The sequence below is a fragment of the Acyrthosiphon pisum genome, chromosome A1 (genome assembly GCF_005508785.2).
Source record: "Acyrthosiphon pisum isolate AL4f chromosome A1, pea_aphid_22Mar2018_4r6ur, whole genome shotgun sequence".
Classification (NCBI taxonomy): domain Eukaryota; kingdom Metazoa; phylum Arthropoda; class Insecta; order Hemiptera; family Aphididae; genus Acyrthosiphon; species Acyrthosiphon pisum.
Window position 1 is genome coordinate 149,706,598 of NC_042494.1, and position 21,012 is coordinate 149,727,609.

Sequence of the window (21,012 nt, forward strand, 5' to 3'; positions counted from 1 at the left end):
TATTTTGAAATAGTACATATTTTCGTAGATATACAAAGTTCAAATTCAGTTTATTCATTAATCGTTATCTGCGATTATATATAGCGAGTTATCTGAAACAAATTAGTGTTTAGTAGGTACCTTAAAAAAAAAGCTCATTCAATGTATTGTGGGTCGCCAAATTTTGAAAAATTCTCAAAATGGGTCGTACAATATAAAGTTTGAAACCTCTGCCGTATAGAATGTTGTGATCGGATTCGTGGTATATATACCTAATAGGTACTAAATAGGTAGCTATTAATATAAGTTTAAATATTTTAAACATACCTACATTGTACCATTGTATACCGCCCGCCCCCCCCCCCACCCCCTGTAACTACGCCACTGCACTTAACCTTATATATTTTTTAAATTAGCATCTTAACCAAATATAAGAACTATTAGAATTTACTATTTAGAGGTAAGGTTAGGTTAGGTTAGAGGTTTTACCATGTTTAATGTTATTTAGATATCATGAGAATTGAGCGTATAGCAAATGAATGTATTGTATTTTCAATTTACAATGATTGTGTGTTATTTTTTGCCCATCATAGACATTTGTGGTGGAAAAAATGCTCCAAATGTCTACATCGGCATATTTTCTGATAGAAAAGTGAATATAGTTGGTATATTTGGGAGATCAAAATTCTCAGTCGAAAGTGTTGAGAATAACAAAAGAAAATGGGAATTTATATGCGAAATCAATTCTTGAATTCAGTTTTATTTTTTTTTTGTGAAACTCGAAAACTAATAATATTTAAAATTTTGAAGAAATAATTATATTAGAATATTCCATATATTTTGCTAATATTTTGACTCTTTTTGGGCAATTTTTTTTAAAAATTTTTTTTAAATTATTTTAGATAAAAAAATGTTCACTTGATAAAAATCATGAAGGGGTAGGTACATACAAGGGTCCTTATAAGTTGCTTCAATAGCAGTTCAAAGGTATTAAAGATCCATAATAGCACGATTATTTGTATATGCCTTTAAATTTAAATTTTGACAAAATTCATCAGAATCACGAAAATTAGGAAATTTGTTTTCAGTAAGAAATTCATACATTTTTTACAAAACTATTAAATTATAAATTTTAATAGAAGATTCCCCTCAAACTTTCTACCTTAAACAAAAACAAAAGAATACCGAAAGTAACATTAATTTTTTATGAGCGTTTGAGTTTAAAATGTTTACGACATTTGATATTTAGTGGTAAATTAACTAATTCCCATCACTCGATTTTTTGATATTTCGTTGTAATTGTAAAACAAATGACTATAATATACACTTGAAATGTTCACAAAATATTTCTTTTATAATTTTCCATAGGTACAAATTTCAAACTATTTTGACTCTTTTAGAGCTAACCTAACCTAACGTAGCCATGGGAAATCATTTTTCAATTAGAAATTCTAAAAGTTTTTCTTTTCATACCTATAACTCTATTCAAAATAAGACCGTGACTAGGCGGCCAAGTGTGCGCATGGGCGTCGCTTTGTTCTGTGGCAGCACCTGATGTGTCGCCGTAGTGGGGACAGGTAAGATTATCCGGGGGTACGATTTTACTAGGACAACGGCATCTGACCATATTATGTCTGACCGCCGCCCGACGAAAACTGGTCGCCGCCTGGTCATGGTCTTATTTTGAATAGAGTATAACATTAGAAATTTTAATGGACGACTCCCCACAAGATTTTCTACTTTTAACAAAAAAAGATTTCACAGGAAAGTTACACTATTTATAGCCATAAGATATTTTCGATTATTATTATTATTATTTTTAATTATTAAATTAGATTATTTATACATCTATACATGAATAGGACGACACAATACTTCTCTGCTTACTGCTTAGAATAGTTTTTCGTATGCAATGATTTTTCATTGGATTCAAATATAACACATCCATTATAATGACAAACTTGACCAGTAGCAGACTAGGAGAAAAAAACAGCTCGGGAAAATCATAATTTTAAAGGTTCCCAGTATACTAACGGTCCTTTATATAATATATATATAAATATTTTTTTGTAAACACAATTAATTAATTGATATAAAACAAAATAAAATAACTATTGTAAATTAAAAATTTGTTAGTTAGAGTATATCTCAAGTATATATTGTTATGTATATAATTTAAACTACAATTAATTTAATTTTAATAAGAAATATTATTATTTAATTAATCAATTTTAGTTTTTAACATATTAATAATATCATCATTATCAATACTAAATAAAACATTTTTTCGACTGCCATCATCATAAATAAGTCCAATTTAATTTTTCTTCACCCACTGAATTTTTCAGACGAGTTTTAATTATTTTTAATTGAGAAAATGATCTTTCGCATGCTATCTATATTAATATAAATTCAGTTATCTCTAAAATAAGCTACATACAAATTATTGGAACATTCTAACTATCTATACCTACTTGAGTACACGGTAATGTTAATAAATATTGATAAGCCATAGTCAAGCAATGATATGCATTAAGTACTATATAAATTATATTTTATATGAACTTCTGGGTTTTTATGTTTAATAATATTACATAGGCACTTATTACTTATTAGATAACATTTTAATTTACAATTTCACAATAATAATATTAATTATTATTTTATACGAGCAGCGGCCCACCGGAAAATGTCCCGATATCACAGTCATTCAGTCCACCACTGAACTTGACAACTAGGTAGTTACAGCAGAAAAGTGCCTACTTCTACACTTTTTTAAAGTTTTATGAGTTTGGTGGGGCACATGGTCAAATCATTTTTCATTATGGACCTTGTTTAGGTATCTATTTATTTTTAGAATACTATATATATTTTAATACTTATACAATTTTTTTTTTTATTTAAATTTTTTATATTTTACGAGGATTATTTATCAGTACCTATCTTTAATTCTTTCAAGTTATAAACATAATTTATTTTATTAAGTATTTATGCTACATCATTTCGCATATTTAGTAATTTTTTGGTCTTATATCTTTATTTTGTATAAGTACATACCTACATATAAACATATTTTATGTTTTTTAGTGTATTAGATTCCACAGGCGGTACTACGAGGGTGGCAGAGTAGGCAACTGCCCCTCCTGCAAACCGTACCTGTATTAATACATAATTCCTTATTAACGACCCCCCTCCCCTGAACATATAGTTAGATGGTTAAAATATTTTCTGGCCCCCCCTGCCAAGAGGGTCTACCGTCTATATTAGATTCAGAACATTGGTTTTAAGTATTTACGGCTTAGATGAGCGGAATAATAACAAATCAGCTGTTCTCGACATAGTGCTAGCTGTAGCACTCCAAAAAATTAAAACGATAAGAAATAGATATATCATATAGTATATTAATATTAATGTTTATTTTGTGGTAAATTCAAATTATTATGTAAAAAAAAATTTTTCACTGACACTTTGAAATAATGAGTGTTCTAAATTCCCATGTATATCTCCCGTAACAATCCCCCTTTGGCCTGTATAATATATTGCATATTATTATTAAAATCATATTTACGATTACGACTTTCACTTCACATCATAATATATAATATATATTAATACTATATTAATTATTAATGACCATCGCGTATTCACGTAAATAATACGTAAATAATAATCTCATAGTTATTATATTATATCAGTTACGACTTAGGAGTGTAGAAGTACCATAAACACTGCATTGACAGTTTTACAAAAACAGTATGTATATAAATAATAATTTATCAACTTTCTATCTATTATTTTAAATTGTATTTTTACGTCGAGTATCCCGAATTTTAGGTAGAGTACCATTGTGACGATGGCGCATCTGAATGTACACATTCTAATAACTAATAACTAATAACTAATAAGTAATAACTATATAACTCAATACTCATGCGCGATTACTGTATCACTATAATAATATAATGTATAGATTATAATGCATAGCACTGGACATTTTTGTCGACTTACTTGATCTTGTTCGGCGCTTTCGGTCATGGTTTTTTTTTTACGACTCGTCCGGTAGAATTCGCGTGATTGCGCACTTGTACAATAATATTATATTATATCATAATCATGGACATTAGAGTACTCGTTTATCAACGATAATAATATTAAATTATTAACTCTCCGTATAATTTGGAAAATTTGTAACTAAGACGATGTGACGCACTATTCCGGTAGTCGCTTATGACTTACGAGTGTTTAACTTCCACGTGTATAATAGGTATGTTTGGGTTTTTTTTTTTAGATTTTTTTTTTACACAGTCACCGCGTCAACGTCCTTTAGCGCCGCGCAGGTTAACCGTCGTTGTCGTCGCATTACTGCGCTATTATATTATAATATTATTATTATGCAATCTAAACGCCTACCCTCCGCCGCGCCACCCAAGACCGTTAATGCGTCTGCACAGTATTATTGCGTACACGGAAAAAAGAAAGAGAGAAAAAAGAGGGGAAAAAAAGACCGAAAACTCCCGAAAACTCCCGTTAAAAATATATTCATGTCTTATTATTATTATCATCATTATTATTGTTATTATTATATTGTTCGTTCCGTTTGCGAATCGCGTGTAAACAACGTCGCGGGAAACTATTTAAGTATATATACAGTATACACGATGATAATATATATACCACTATTACCACTGCACGCTCATTCATTCGTAACCTTTTCGAATGTCATAAAAGTACGAGTATTTTTGAATTACCCCTTTGTCGTTGTTGTTGTTATTGTTGTTGTGTGGGAGATGTCGCATAATGTAATCGGTGCGGAACGGACCAAAAATGGCAACGTTAATTTAATCATGCATAGGTAATAATAATAAATAATAATTTACAACGCATAAAATATAATTATTTATTGTATGAAGGGGGAAAGTAGGTAACCGCCCTGTTGTACAGAGAGCTGTAGTTGTACCTATGAGGAAATTCTGGAGCGGCAAACGTTTTGCAGAACGAACGACAACGTTTGAAACATTAAAGGTGGGTTTCCACTAGATACGTGTAGGTACGTGTACGTGCATAAAAATACTTTACTGTGATTGGTTGGTATACACGGTAAGCTTTTGGTATACCAGGGTGTTATACATTCTTACCACAGGCTTGACCATGATACCATGAAGTTGGATCCAGTTCAACTTTTCACGTGTACACGGCTCTATATTGATAACAATATTGATAACATAAGAATATACGAGGTAACTAATATGTTACCAATCCATAACCGATCAACCGATGGGAAACGTTTGTGAGACCGTTCATAGCGAACATATCCGGTCAATGTATGCACGTAAACGTACACGTATGTAGTGGAAACCCGCCTTAAAACGTAGAAATTCGCGAGCGCTTGGTTTAGTGAGGTATTTTGTTTAACCGTGGTCGTGGTGTAAGACATAAAAAAAAAAATTAATCGTGATAAGTCGTGAATTGTGATAACGATAACGGCAATAGTATAAACAAAAACAACCACGGTTCTGGTTACTAGAACGAAACAGACCAAACGCTGGATTATGGCGTTTGCAACTTTTGCCGCTCCAGAATTTCCTTATTATGTCTGACACAGTGACACTATAGTAGTCGAGTGTATACCTCGTCATTGAGGAAGTCACTACAATTTATGTACCTAGTATACATTGTATACCATAGTAAATAAATGCAGTATGGATATTATATTAAAATTTTAATTTTCGATACATTTGTAAACAATTATTTTCAAAAACGAAACAATAGTATCAGATATGACATACATGACATTATTATCATATTATATATTATATACTAGCTATGTATAACCTGACTTTTCTCGGGAAAAAAAATGAACAAATATAAAATACGGCGTTATATTATATCGGTGTAATATCTCAGTTTTAATGTACCTATCTCTGTTCAGATATTTTAGCTATCGGTATATATTTTCAAACGTGATTAAAACTACTCACTAAACTTCACTGGTATCTCTCAGAACAATCTGTGATATTTTCGTCAAAATCAGTCGAGTATAGTTTTTGAGTCTATATAGGCAATACAATTGAACACATGATATAGAAGAATCATTTTCTAAATAACATTTCATACTATTTGTTTTAAGATATAATTTTTTTATTTGAGGCCACAAACGCCACGATACGATGCATGCTTTTACTTCGTCTGCTCAAGTGGCAAGTAATCATTATATGTATGGACAATGGACATAAATAGGGGGGCTTAGGAGGGCTTCGCCCTCCCTGATCATACTAAAGCCCTCCTTAAGATATCCTAATATATTGATAATCTTTATTCTTTAAAATAAATTATAACATAGAAATAGTTATCTAACAAAATAGATAACAAACACAGCGCCGGATTGAGAGTTTTCGGCCCACCGAGATTTTAAATTTCTATCTTTACTGCTCTAGCGTGTATTATCGATTGACAATTCTTGAGAATTAAATAACCATGAATACTGTATTGGTGTATAGTGTATTGGCAATACACTATACATCAGTATTATACATGACGCATTTATTGTTTTAACCGTGTATTTGGATCTATATTTTAGTATATCACTATCTAAAAATACTAGACTACTTTTGTCCAAAAATAATAACGGCCCAAATTTTATGCGGCCCACCGAGATTTTCTCGGTAGCTCGCCGGTTCAATCCGGGCCTGAACAAACATAATATTATAAACAAGTTTTATGAAAAGGAAAGAACGATGCAATTATAATAATATAATATGTATTTTATGACTGTATAGTGTATACAACTATAAATTGTATATAATGATACAATAAATAAATAATGAATTTAAATTTAATTTGTCATAGTTTTGAATCGTATCATAGATAAAATTATGTAATTATAGTGGGTGGAAGACAAATATCTCCCACTCTTTTTGTACTTGAAACCTTTTGGGCTGAAGCCCTATGCATTTGAGGACCTTATTTACGTCCATGATTATATGGCAACCATTTATATAAAAAAAGAAAACATTTTAATTTCCAGCGTAAATCTTTGAATTCTTGTGGCATTACGAATTACGAAGGTGCTGTCAAAATGCCAAATCTTTAGCTATCATAGTTTAGGCTCTTCGTCGATCAGTTAGACAGGACTAGAGATGTACCTAAGCTTGAAATTTTTTTTTTCATTGAACATTTCTGAAAATTTGTTTTTTTTTGTACTTTTCTTAAATTAATTAATTTTTAAGTTTAAATATATTTAAATACTTTATAAAATTACTGTTTCATTTTTATTTACATTGTAACAAGTATAACGTCAGAGTCAAACAAAACACTTATAATAAAAAAAAAATATAATTTGAGTTGATAATAATATGCAGTTCAATAATTGTAATAAAACGATTATACACTCATAATGTATACTGAAGTAAAAATACAACATTTTTAATAAAAGATAAAAATGCACATTTATTACCGAATTAAATATTATATATTGATATAGGTATATATTATATAGTTTTAATGATTTGTATTATGAATTTACTACCTATATTATGTTCATTAGAATAATACCAACATTATATTAAAATGGGTAAATGGTAATAAAAGTACATATTATTTTAAAATATAATGTCATAATGATGAAGGTTAAATATACTACAACTATATAATATCAAAAGATTTATTTGATAAGAAATTAATATGATAAATTATAAAATTTTCATGAAAATTTACATCACTAGACAGGAGGTTCGATTATATATGTATTTCAATGTATTATAACGATTTAACGTCAGAATATTATTGCCGTGGGTTCATTATCTCGTGGTTAACGGGCCCTGGGCACGACACCGGTGCGTTTGTAAGATATGGTAGTTCATATATTATTATAGTTAATAATATTGTGTTTATTATGCTCTTATTTATAATGCAGTAAACTCATATATCTTTCACGTTTTTACTTTAAATTGAATACATACATACAAATATACCGTAGAAATTTATTCGTCATTAAAATTTCACAGATCTAATATCTTATAAATTATAAATATTAAAATCGATCTAATATTAAAGTCATAATTTAAAAAATCCGTTTTAACCAGATATAGGTACGGCCATTCAACTGCAACACGGCGAATTAATTCTCTACCGTATTGTAGGTATTATTGTTTACGATAAAAATTCTACGTAGATGATATACGAAACACGGATAACAATGACTGTCACGTGATAAAAACGATATAATCATATTATTATAGCGATCACGTTATAATAAGAATATTAGTAGGGGAGTAGACCGATAATGCTAATAAATTGAAATCGTCCCCGTACCACGCAAACCAGCTATTCACAAAAACCAGCGACGTCATATCCACCACTCGAGACTCGACTACCCATTAAAAGTATGCACTATTATACAGGGCTGTTCTTTCGAAATAAAGTGAACTAACTATTTAACTATAACTACATCGTTGTTTTGAAGTAAAAACAGAAATCGAATATTTTTTTGTATATTTATATAATATAATAGGTATAGCTGTCGTTAGTTACAGAAAATAAATTAGCTATTAATTTATTATGATGGGATATAATTAATTAGTGATCTACCAGCAATTTAATTTGTTTAAAATCTTATGAAATAGATAAATATTATATTATTAATTTTAAGTTAGGGTTAGGGGTTCGACAACCCCCCTTGAGCCCATCACACATATATTATATGTACTTAAAAAATATTATTTATATATAATTTTTGAGAAAGAATCTAATCTAGTTGAGTACACGCGAATTTTTCAATTTTTTTCGGAATCCTATGTTTGACAATTACGAGTAACTCATTATTTAGTAACTCATTCTTAACTGTTAAGAACGATGTTGCAAAAATGAATTGCCGGAAATCATTAGTTTTTAAGTTATGGCCTTACGAAGTTCACGATTTTCGGTGTTTTACGCATTCGTATAATTCAATAGATTAGGTTAGATATTTATCTAATTTAGATATTTTACAGCGCGTGCCTCATTTAGAACTTTTCTGTTTTACCGAACAAACTTTATTTTGTTTTAACGTAGGTACCTATGTAAACTAAGCATGATGAAATAGACGGGGAAGTCTAAATTTGGTGGTCAAACTTTATTTAAAATTATAGCTAATTGAAATTTTTGGTATTTTAACATTCGAAAAAAAAATTAAAATTCGTTATAAGCGCTCTAAACTATAAGCGTTGTATGTATGCGTATAAAACACCGAAAATCGTGAAGTTTTAAAGGCTATATATCATAAAAATTTATAGATCACGATAAATGTACCTAGTACCTACCTACCTATGCGACTTACTTCATTTTTACATAAATATAATATTATTTACTAGACATTTATATTTTATATCAATATTCTTAATAATTATGAGTGAATCGATAGGTACAATAGTTTAAAATAATAAAACTGGATCCAGTGGAGTATTTAGTATTTTTTGTAGGGGGTGGATGACAAGAATTTTAGCTTACAGATTATGATGTAATAATTATAATATAATAATAGACATGTATTTAAAGAGCCATGGGGGCGGATACAAAATGCCCCTGACTGGATCACATGATTTAAAATAAATTCAAATATAAAACTATCAAAGAGTTATAGTAATCATATTAATATACTATAGTAGTGTATATTAATTTATGTATAGATAATAATGCACAGCGAAATTTAATAAAAATGAGACTTATCAATAGGTAATATACGATAATAGTATTTTTATTATTACTAGGTATTTAATGTTTAGTTATTATTGTAAATATAATATACATACATAAAACATGTTTAATATTTAAGTTTATTGAACATAATATATAAGTTATATAATGTGAAATATTCTACTTCGATGCTAGATATCAAACTACAAATCAACTATTAACTAAGTAGTGTACAAAAGATAACAATGAGTGTTTATGGATGCATTCTTAGACAGACATTTTTCTTCTTGTTGTTATTTTTATTTTTTCTGTGTGTTTTTTGTCTGGAAATAAGGTAATGTTGGCTCTTTGTCTATAGTTCTGATTGTATCATATTTTTTCTTGTGCGATTTGTGCATAATATAGTTTGTTGTGCTGGAGAATATTCCTGCTATGAGTCTTATACTCCAGCCAAAGGTTTGGTAAAGCATAGTGATATTAATGATGATTTTTATTAATATTGATATAGCTCTCCAGATAAAGAATATGCCTAAGAATCCAGAAATGCAGGATCCAAATGTAGTGAACCATCCCCACATTTTATATGATCTGTCTTCTATTATTTTTGATATGGTAATTTCATCAATTAAGCTTTTTAAACGTAGTCCTTGGTCCACGTATGAGTACCCCATGGATTGCCTGGCTATATTGTTTAGTGCTGTCTGGATTTCTTGTGGTAGAAGTAGATTTTTTTGTAGTTTTGCCATAGTGTCTTGGGAGTAAATTCCTGCTTTTATTAAATGTTCTGGACTTTTGTAGTTCCAAGTCCATGAAGTAGAAGGTTTTAATGTTTGTGGATTTTTTATTTCCATAAGAGCTGGTGCTACTCCATACCATTCTGAATCAAGACGGAATGCTACAGGGAGATATTCGTTGCAATCAATTTGGGTGCCGTAATTTTGTAGTATGTATGTTTTTGGTGCCATAAAATAAGTTTTATTATTAAGAGTAACTGGTAATTCGTTATAACATGCAGTTTGTTGTGCATATTGTACATCAACTGCTTTACATTTTATTAAGTAGATTATTTCCCCTGATTTTATCGCTATGTTTCCTGGACCTTGTCCCATGGCATATGCAAATTCGTCAATACTGTATGTGGCTAATGATAATTTGAATAATAATTGTGTTCTGTCTATTTCACATTGTTTACTTATTAATTCATTGTATAATGAAGATATTTTGTTTTTTAAGAAGTTTTCTATGTAAACAAATTTTGTGTTAATATATGTCATGAGATCTGTGTTTTGAGGTGAAATATTATTGGTGGAGAAATTATGCATAAATGTATTGTCTTTTAATATGAATAATTGTGGGTGTTCTGTTTGTATAACCGGTACTTCGCATGCGAATGTTTTTTTTATTTGTTTTAGAGCGAAGACTATGTTTTCAATTTCAACTAAGAATGTATGTGTTTGTAACAAATTTTCTGGCGTCTGTTCTGAAATCATTAATGTCGCAGGGCCATCATATAATACATCAAAATTATGCGTGTCACAATTTTGATGTATGATATTATTATTCCAGATTGTTTCACCTCTGTATGAATCTATTCCATACATTTCTGATAGTCTCATTCTAGCCCCAGTTGGTAAAATTAATAAGTCTTCCTTACTAATGATGTTTGCGACACCTTCACTTAATTGTATTTTGTAATTACCTTGTACTACAACATTTTTCCACGATCCTTTATCGGTTGAATATGATGTTCCTTGACAGTTTCCATTTTCGTCAAAGTTACCAGCTACTGTGTGTGTAGCAAATGTGGTATGATTGGTTATTAACCCTGTTATAATGCCACCTGAAGGAAAATGAAATGTTGAAGTTCTGTGGAGTTCTGAGCAACCTGAGTTTCCCAACAATACTAATTCTGAAAAATATTCATCTTCAACTGCTTGTGCATCATCAAAGGTTGAACATTTAGTAATTAAATAGTCTACTGAAATTAGACACGATTTAAAAGATATTGTGCGGGTGTCAGCTTTTTGAATTAGTTTAATTCTTGGAATATTCATGCTTGTCGCTGGTGGTGGAGTTTTGCAGTGATCAACTTCTAAACTGTTGAATGATGTTACCTTTATTCTTTTATCATTGCAGTTATATGCTATGAATCCATAAACTGGCACCAATGCTAGTATAATACACATGATGGTTGATTTTGGATGCATCGTAAATGTGTAGGTATTATCTGTAATATTTTACAATTTAGTATACTAAACTTATTAGTTATTTCTAATATTTTTATTTTTAATTATTGAGTACATTAAAAACCTTATAGTACCCATTTAACTGTATACAAAATATTTATATATATATTTTAGTAGGTATTTACATATTTTTCATTAATATTATTACCTATCTTTTACAATATGTTTTTAATCATTTTTTTTTATTATTTTTTATTTGGTATACAGCAACTATAATTATTTTTATATTATTTTTTTTTTATTATAGTTAAATATTTGTTTTTCTAAATTTTTTTATTTTATAATTATAAAGACTTAAATAATTATGTTATTGTCATTTTTTTTTGTATTTTTGTATTTTTGTATTTTTTGCAACTTATTGCCTTTCGTTTTTATATTTTTATATAATATGGTCTATTTTAAAGGGGTATAGGTTGTAATTGACTTATAGGTTTTCATTAATTTTAGATTCTGAGTGGAACGATGAATGTATTGATTTTATAATGATGTGTGTTTTTTTTTTTTTGTGTCTGTCATCACCTTTTAGGACAGTACAAGTGCTTGGATTTTCTTCAACAGTACCTTTTCTGATAGGAAAGTGAATCTAGTTGGAACTTTGGGGGGGTTAAAAGAAATCTAAGAATAGTTTTCAAAAGCGCCGAGAAAAAACAAAAGAAAAATTAAGAAAAACGGGAATTTTTACGCAAAATCTGTTTTCGAGAAAATTGATTTTGGTTTTGGTGTAACTTTAAAGCGAATGACTGTAGATATATGAAATTTTCACTGGCTGTTTATATTTACATTATTTTTTATTATAAATATCAGTAAAATGTTATTTGATCGTTAAAAAAGCATGACATTTTAATACAAGAGTCGTCATATATTGTTATAACAGCAGTTGAAAAATATTAAAAATACATTCAATACAATAATTATTTTGTAGTTAAAAATTTATAAAATATTCAACTTTTATAGCTAAGGACTGACAATTTAAAACAAGGTTCCACGTAAAAAGGTTATAATATATAAATTACTTTTTCACAATAATATCATCAAATATACCTACTTAGTAATATCATACGCTGTCTGACCGTTCACTCAGAATCATTGTAGATACATGAAATTTTCACTGATTGTTTATATTTCCATTTTCTATACATGATACATTTTTCAAAATATTTTGATTTGTTTTGAGCTGTTTACGGACAATTCCAGTTTCCAATTTAATTAGTTTTTTTTTCTATGAATGTCAATAAAACTTTATTTGTTGAGTAAAAATACTTGAAAATTTACACCAAAAACTAAATTCAATTTTGTGAAAAATCGATTTTGCGTAAAAATTCCCGTTTTTCCTTAATTTTTCTTGGTGCTTTTGAAAATTACTGGGAATTTTAAATTTTGACTTCCCCAATGCACCAACGATATTCACTTTCCAATCGAACAAGATACTGAAGTTGAAAATCGAAGCATTATTTTGACTACTTATCGTGTACACTGACACAAAAAAAAATTAAAAATTAAAAAATTAAAAAATAAAAATAAATAAAAATAAAAAAAAAACACACATCATTGTAAAATCAATACATTCATCGTTCCACTTAGAATCTAAAATGTCTACAAGAAAGTAAAATTAAATTTTTATGAGCGTTTGAAATTCATATTTTTACAACATTTGGTATTCACTCGATTTCTTATGTAACGATTTTCTTATTTTATTGTAATTAAAAAACGAATGACTGTAGAAACTTGAAAATTTCACTGAATGTTTATATTAGCATTTTATATATACGATAAAATTTTTAAAATAATTTGACTCTTTCTGAGCTGTTTACGGACATTGTAAGTTTTCAATTTTTTTAGTTTTTTTTTCTATAAATATCATTAAAGTTATATCTATTGGCCCAAAAAGTGTAAAAAAATAATACAAGACTCCTGATAAATTGTTACAATAGCAGTTGAAAAATATTAAAAATACATAGGCACAATTTATTTTTATAAGCATTTGAAATTAAAATCTTGACAAAATTTATCAAATTTAAAATTGAATAATTATTTTGTAGTTAAAAATTTATAAAATGTTCAATTTTTATATCTAAGGATTGAAAATTTAAAACACGATTCCACGTAAATTTTTAACACTGTTACCAACAATTCTAAGAAATACATAAGCACAGTTTATTTTTATAGTTATTTTAATTTTAAATTTGGACGAAATTATATATTAAAAAACCTGGAATAACTATTTTAGTTATTTTGTTGTGATTGTATAATATTATTTGTGGGTATTTGAAACTTCTAAAGTATACTATTATATATCTATGATAGTACCACGGTTCGTTGTTGATGTATAATGCGTTACTTGATTGATATTGTGATATGATTAATTTGGAATTTATTATTAATACCTATTATAGGTCAATTTTTTTTTAATACTATAGTAAGTATACCTATAATAGGTATGTCTAATGCCTAGACTGACAAACCGTCTCCACTCAGAATCGTTTTTCTTATACAGTGATATTATATCATTGAATTCAAATTTAATACTATCCATTAAACAGTGACCCACTTGTAACCTACTGTACAGCAGAGCGACATCCACTTACCCACCTTTTTGTTTATTTTTTTTTTCTATAAATGTCGATACAAATATATTTTGCTTGGTCAAAAATCTTGACAAATTAATACAAGGATTCTTATCAGTTATTCATAAACTTACCAATTTTAAATATTGAAAATGCATAAGTCACAATATTTTCTTATAAGAGTTAAAAGTTATAATTTTAACAAAAGTCGTCAAAATATCGACAATATTGCAAATTGCTGTTTTACCCAATGAAAAGATACACTCGATACCTACGCAGAGTTATACGTTTCCTCTTTTATGTTTTATTTTGTAAAAAATAATTCAGTGACTGGCAATTAAAATTAAATCATTAATTATTTATAGGTACACCTACTAATTATTTTTCATGAGATTAAAATCAAAAATTTTTTTTAGATAAGAATAACATTAATTGTATTGTCTTTAGGTACCTATATTTATTTAAATAATAAATATTATTAGTCTCCAAATGACCAACCAGTATAATACTTGAAACTTTTGATCAATATAAAATACTAGTGGGTGCCTATTTTACATACGCATATCAAATTTCATCAAAATTGATCATGTAGGTGAAGCAGTTTGCCTGTTATGGTGTGTGGTTAGTTTAAGTGACTATAGTTAATCTCACGTGAAATAATTTATTGAATAGATTAAAATATGATGTGTGTTCATTTTTATTTTTACTGCTGCAAATATAACCGAATAATATATAGGTATGTTTTTATATTATCCACTGCATCTTGTGTTGACATTCAAAAATAATGTGGACATATTTTATGATAGGCGTATATTACCTATTAAATAATGTTTTAATCAATTGAAATTATTATTTACTCCTACCTAATTATTGTGAGATTTAATTTAACGATAGTGTTAGGTATCTACTAGAAATGTTATTTGTTAGATGTTCTCATTTCAGAGTGTTCCTTTTATTTATTTATTTATAAGAGTTCATTGTGTACTTAAATACACTTTTTGTAAAATTTGTAATTTTTACAGAGTTATCACTTAGGTACCTATATTTTAGTATTTTACGCATACTTAACTAGGACAATTATTGTGGTTTATATATCGTGTGATTTTGTTTTTATATATATATTATAATATAGAATCAGGTTCAGAAACAGTGTTATCTAATGTAATACAGTTAGTTTATCTTATTGCATTGGTAAAATGGTTTATTTTGATTACATATATAAGCATGTTTACCGTTAAGCACTTTTATAGATTAAGATTATATGTATACAAACATATATTATCTATAATTATATGCCTTTTAGTAATGGTATACAATTTGTGTGATATATTATATTATGGTGTAATCAAATTGTCAGCTATTGTACTTATTAGTTATAATCTGCAAATATGACTTTATACTTTTATCGTTTAATCACATGTCAACACGGCAAAATCAAATTTACCGATTTTACACTAAATTTGATTATGGATGTTGCTGAGTTTTGCCCAATGACATCCATTTCTCATTTTTTTCACATAGTTACAACTATATAATCATCAATTTAGTTTTAACATATCATAATTATTTAATATTTTACTATTTTAGTTTTATCAACAAAATTCAATAATTAATCGTAAATTTATAAATTTATAAATTTTAATAAGTATAGGTACCTGGTACCTACATTTTATTAAAATTCGTTGAGGTATATATATATATCATGATTTTGTTTTTCTTCCTCACACATAGTGTAACTATATAGTTGTACTTACAAAATAGTAGGTACGTTTTAGTTTTCGTATTTTATAATGCGTATTTTCTATACAATATACGCAGTGCACTACAGCACATACTATCCAAAACTTATCCAACGATTTTTAATGTTTTATTTTAAAAATATAATTAAAATTATTGAGAAAAATGATTACATCAAAGTACCTACCATATTCTAGGAGCCTACACTACTGACATAATTTATATGTCAGACCAGGAGGTCTGATTGTCTGAAGGCTTCAGTTTGAATAACTCAAATTATGACCTATAATGAGGTAAAAAGATAAGACAGTTAATGAATTGTAAAGAATATTAGAATATATACTATGGATATTATTATTATCATAGTCTTAATCGTAATATTAAATTATATAAAACAAAATATGATTTTTTTACAGACAGAAAAGGTAACAGTACTCCTCTTAAAATAATACGATTTAACACTGGAGCTTACTAAAAGTAACAATATTATTAATGATATTACCTATCTATAGTATTTATAATCAACTCTAATGTTACCCACGGTATTATAGAATATTGATGCTTAGGCACGAAAACTAATTTTGTCATTCTACGACGAGATTAATGTAGTGGCGCCTTTTTTTTTAGTAGATCGATTATTAAGCGCTAATCATTATTAAAGATTTAACTGTTAATCATATTATTTTTGTTAAATTGATTATTTGTACCTACTGCCCATAAAAAAGGAAGCAAATATTTTGTTTAATATTTGAAACCAAATAAGTTAAACGTTGTCTCGAAATAGAGAAATTTTTTACCTGGTATTTACTATTTACCCTTATATAGGTAATATATTGTTGTGGTATGTTCACGCATAGTTGAGCTTAGTTTTTGCTAGCTTACAAACCTATAAAAGAGGAAACATTTCGTTTGTTTATGCTTGTTATTATATTATAATTATTGAAATAGTGACTTAGTGAAAATGTATTGAATATCATATTATAATACATAAATAATACGTATCTTCCGACATCGATGAATAATTTCAATACAGTGTTTAATATAGATGGTGTATAATATATTTATTTAAAACATACAGTAGTTGTGCATATTATCAATATAATTTAATATTTATCGTAGGTATTCCATATCTTTACGAAAAATGTTAAATTATATATTAAATTATACTACGGTCTACGGATGTTGTATTCGTTTGGCAGATGGGCTAAATAAGTATTTGGTGGTGATAGTGTCCTGTTTCGTTTATTGTTTTTAGTTGTGTAACTTGAGTGATATACATGACGATATTATTAAAATAAACTAAATTTTTTGTAATATTTTAGCGATAAAAAAAAAAATAAAAACAGATACCAGAATATTTTTGTTTGATACCAAATTAATAATCAACATATAATTACTGAGTTTTGCCTATTCTGTCGTATAGACCGCTCAAATGCATCATAATAGTCTCATTACACTACAGTTACCACTCCATAAATACGCCACTTATTATTGACGATATCGGCGAACCATGGTTACGTGTTTCCAGCATGGACGCTCGGTGGAGTCAGTCGATTTCAAAATATTATAATAGTTGTGTTTTTAACAAACTTTTGATAATAATAAAAAAAATATATTTATCCTCGTGTGGAGAGCCTGGGTTACTCGGAAATTGGGTCACGTCGTTTGGATTCATAAACGCACACGATTTACATTATTATGACGGTATAGCAATGAGTTTCCCATGTAGGTGGCGGGGCGGGGTGATGATGGCTTATCGTCAGGAAGGAATTTTACGAAAACATCATCGCCACCGCCGTGAATAACCGTTCGAATATATTATTATATTTTACATGCCGTTCTCATGACGACGGCGGCACCGCAACCCGTTTTATAGCCATCGTCGACGATGGATGCCTCTGCCCGTCACGATTTGACCGCGTGGAGGAGAATTGCACGTGCTTATTCGCACTCACACCTGTGCCCGTGCGTAGTCATAAAACGTGGATCTAGTTTATTTTCTTGTTAAATTTTTTTCCTACAAAAACTACTGTGATGTTTGATTTTATTATTTCGTCAACTACCTATACCTATGTACACTATTGGGGCTTCGTCGAGGGTCTGAACTCTGGACCTACCGCTTGTGCTGTGTTAGGTATTCATATCAAGTAATCAATATTAATTCAGAATTAATACTAACTGTATTAATAATATAAAACAATAATATTATATAGGTAGGTACGAATCTTTGCCCCCAGGAAATTTTTGGTTATAATAAGTTTTATAATAAGTTTTTATATGTGTTTTAATCTTAAAAATATTTGGTCGAATATTAATTCACCCTATGGCTGTAAAATATGTATAATAATGTAATAATTTATATATATTGTTATATATAATTTGTATATACCCGGTATGTATTACGGTTATTACGTTTATTGATGTACAATGCTTACAGTCTACTGACCACGGAATACGGACACAACAAATTCTTATGTAGCATTCGTCTGAATTCCTAAATATTTCCCCTTCCTCTTTAATCGAGAAATTTAGAGGACCGCCGCGAGCGTTCACAGGTAAATCTCTGGCAGTGGCGTGTATAGGACATATTTTTCTTCACATGCACGTGTCTTTTTCGGTTTATATATTATTATAGAATTATAGTGCGAGTTACGTGTGTTCGAGCGCTGCCGCGCTCTTATATTATTTTATACTATATTGTGTGTATGATATAATATAATATACCTCGTTCACTCGCACCCGTCGCCCTTCGTAAAATATGATTTACGGTCAGACAATTTATTTTTTTTCCTTCGCGTTATCTCCGCCCACTCGATGATTTTTTTCCCCTTTTCTCACGCCGAGAACATGAAAACGCGTTGTGCACTGCCGATCCGATTTTTGTCAACTGACAGGCCTATATAAAATAATAACCCACGGGAGACTATCGCTGACCGCGCACCGTTGTTGCAGCAGCAGAAATCCATCGTTTTCACTCTTCTGTCGTTTATGTCTGTCTCTAAATGGATACCCTCAACTCAACAGCCCCCGAGTGCCAACCGTATTGCGCACCGATCGTATTAGCGCTCCTTAAGTGGCCTACAGACGCGTCCTTACTCCTCAGGGTAACGTAGATTTTACACTCTTAAAACGTTGTAGTTGTTATATTACTATTATCTAATCAACGAACCCAGTGAACCGGGGTCTATGAAACTATATAGTATATTGTATACATATATCTAAATATAAATATATCACGTAAGCTGTGTCGATATCCAATAACAAGATGACGTGTATTGCAGGATACTATAGTATATTGGTATAATATAATATGTGTACCTATGTTATGATGAATTCCAATGTACACTATATTCTCTAGTATTTATCTTTTTTCGTGTTTGAAAAATTATATCGTCTTAGTCATCAGGTTTAGTATACCATTCCGATTCAATTGTATCTGTTCTAAGGTACCTATACGATATAGATAATTCGTGTTTTATATTGTGTAGAATTACGTAAAATCTATTAAATATATTTTTATTGTTGGAAAATTGTGGTGAAATTTGCAATTGATATTGTAAATTAAATTACATTAAGCGCGGGACTAAGCGTGTTTTAACATTTTTGTCAGCTCCATTTACTGTGGTTAAAATAATTTATTATTTATACATTTTTTTGTGAACTTCTTGCTCGTATTACCAGGGGCGGATCTAGAAATATGAAATGGGGGGGGGGGGGGCTATAAATTGTATTACACAAAGACAAAATATATAATTTTAGTACGTATGTATATTTATTACAATATATTTTAAAATAATAAAAAAGATAATAATAAGTGCATTAGTCTTTTGACCAATCTTCAGTTTTCATTCGCCTTTGCTTCTGTCGAGAAAATATATTTATGACATCGTCGATATCGATGGGTATTTCTTTATGTATATGCAGCACTGCTAACCCATTTAGCCTGTCTTCTGTCATAGAAGATCTCATGTAATTTTTCAATCTTCTTAGGGAAGAAAATGATCTTTCAGCTGTTGCTGATGTTATTGTAATTGTTGCAAAAATTTGTAGTAATATTTTAATGTTTGGGTAAAATACCTTACAATGTACCAATGTTTCAACCGAAGTTTGGGGGGGCTTTGGATTTTCTGTGTTGGCCCATTTCGTCTTCCAGAGTTCTAATTCAGCTTGTATTTCCAAGTGAGAACAATATTATTAACAAATAACAATAATTTATCATAATTAATTTTATAATAATTTATTATTACCTGACAACCTTGACCGCCACCACTTGGTTGAAAAATGACACAATATTTACAAAAGCCGCCTTTTTTTACATCACTATAAGCCAGCCACTTGAACATGTTCAACCATTCTCTTTGAAAACATCTATTCTGATTCCCTTGTTTGACAGTTGGAAAAATAAATCCATGCATTGGTGTCCAAGTATTTTTTAAGTACAATAATTTGTTTTCGTCATCAAGTTGCTTATTAAGACATAAGCCAATATCATAAGAATTCATACTCAAAGGCTAAATATCAAATAAATTAGAGAGATAGATAAATGTGTCCAAATTTAAGATGTAAATAATATATAATATATTACCGATTGATCACTAATTTTAAGGGAACTCGTTTCATTTTGAACTAATTCTATATCTTCTGTAACTTCAGTTAGTGACGATTTCGTACTTTCTTCTCCTTCATTAAGCTAAAAAAATAAATGAGCCAAAATCAAATTATTAATAATATAATATTAATATACTAATAAATACTTACTGTTTTTCTTATAGATTCGTCCTCATTTTCTTATGATTGTTTTCGAAAAAATGAAAATA

At 28.9% G+C, this 21,012-nt stretch overlaps 2 protein-coding genes across 2 annotated transcripts in view; one reads left to right on the forward strand and one right to left on the reverse strand.

Annotated features, from left to right (window-relative positions):
• LOC115033577 overlaps positions 1-730 on the forward strand; it is a 2,875-nt gene extending 2,145 nt beyond the window's left edge. Inside the window, exon 3 of the mRNA XM_029486386.1 lies at positions 573-730. Coding sequence (XP_029342246.1) covers positions 573-730 — 158 coding nt within the window. The remainder of the gene's footprint in view (positions 1-572) is intronic.
• Positions 731-9,738: 9,008 nt separating this feature from the next.
• The window catches only part of LOC100162262, a 15,653-nt gene continuing 4,379 nt past the window's right edge, over positions 9,739-21,012 (reverse strand). The window contains exon 2 of the mRNA XM_001945876.5: positions 9,739-11,875. Within this exon, the coding sequence (XP_001945911.1) occupies positions 9,948-11,855 (1,908 nt within the window). The 5' untranslated portion in view covers positions 11,856-11,875 and the 3' untranslated portion in view covers positions 9,739-9,947. The remainder of the gene's footprint in view (positions 11,876-21,012) is intronic.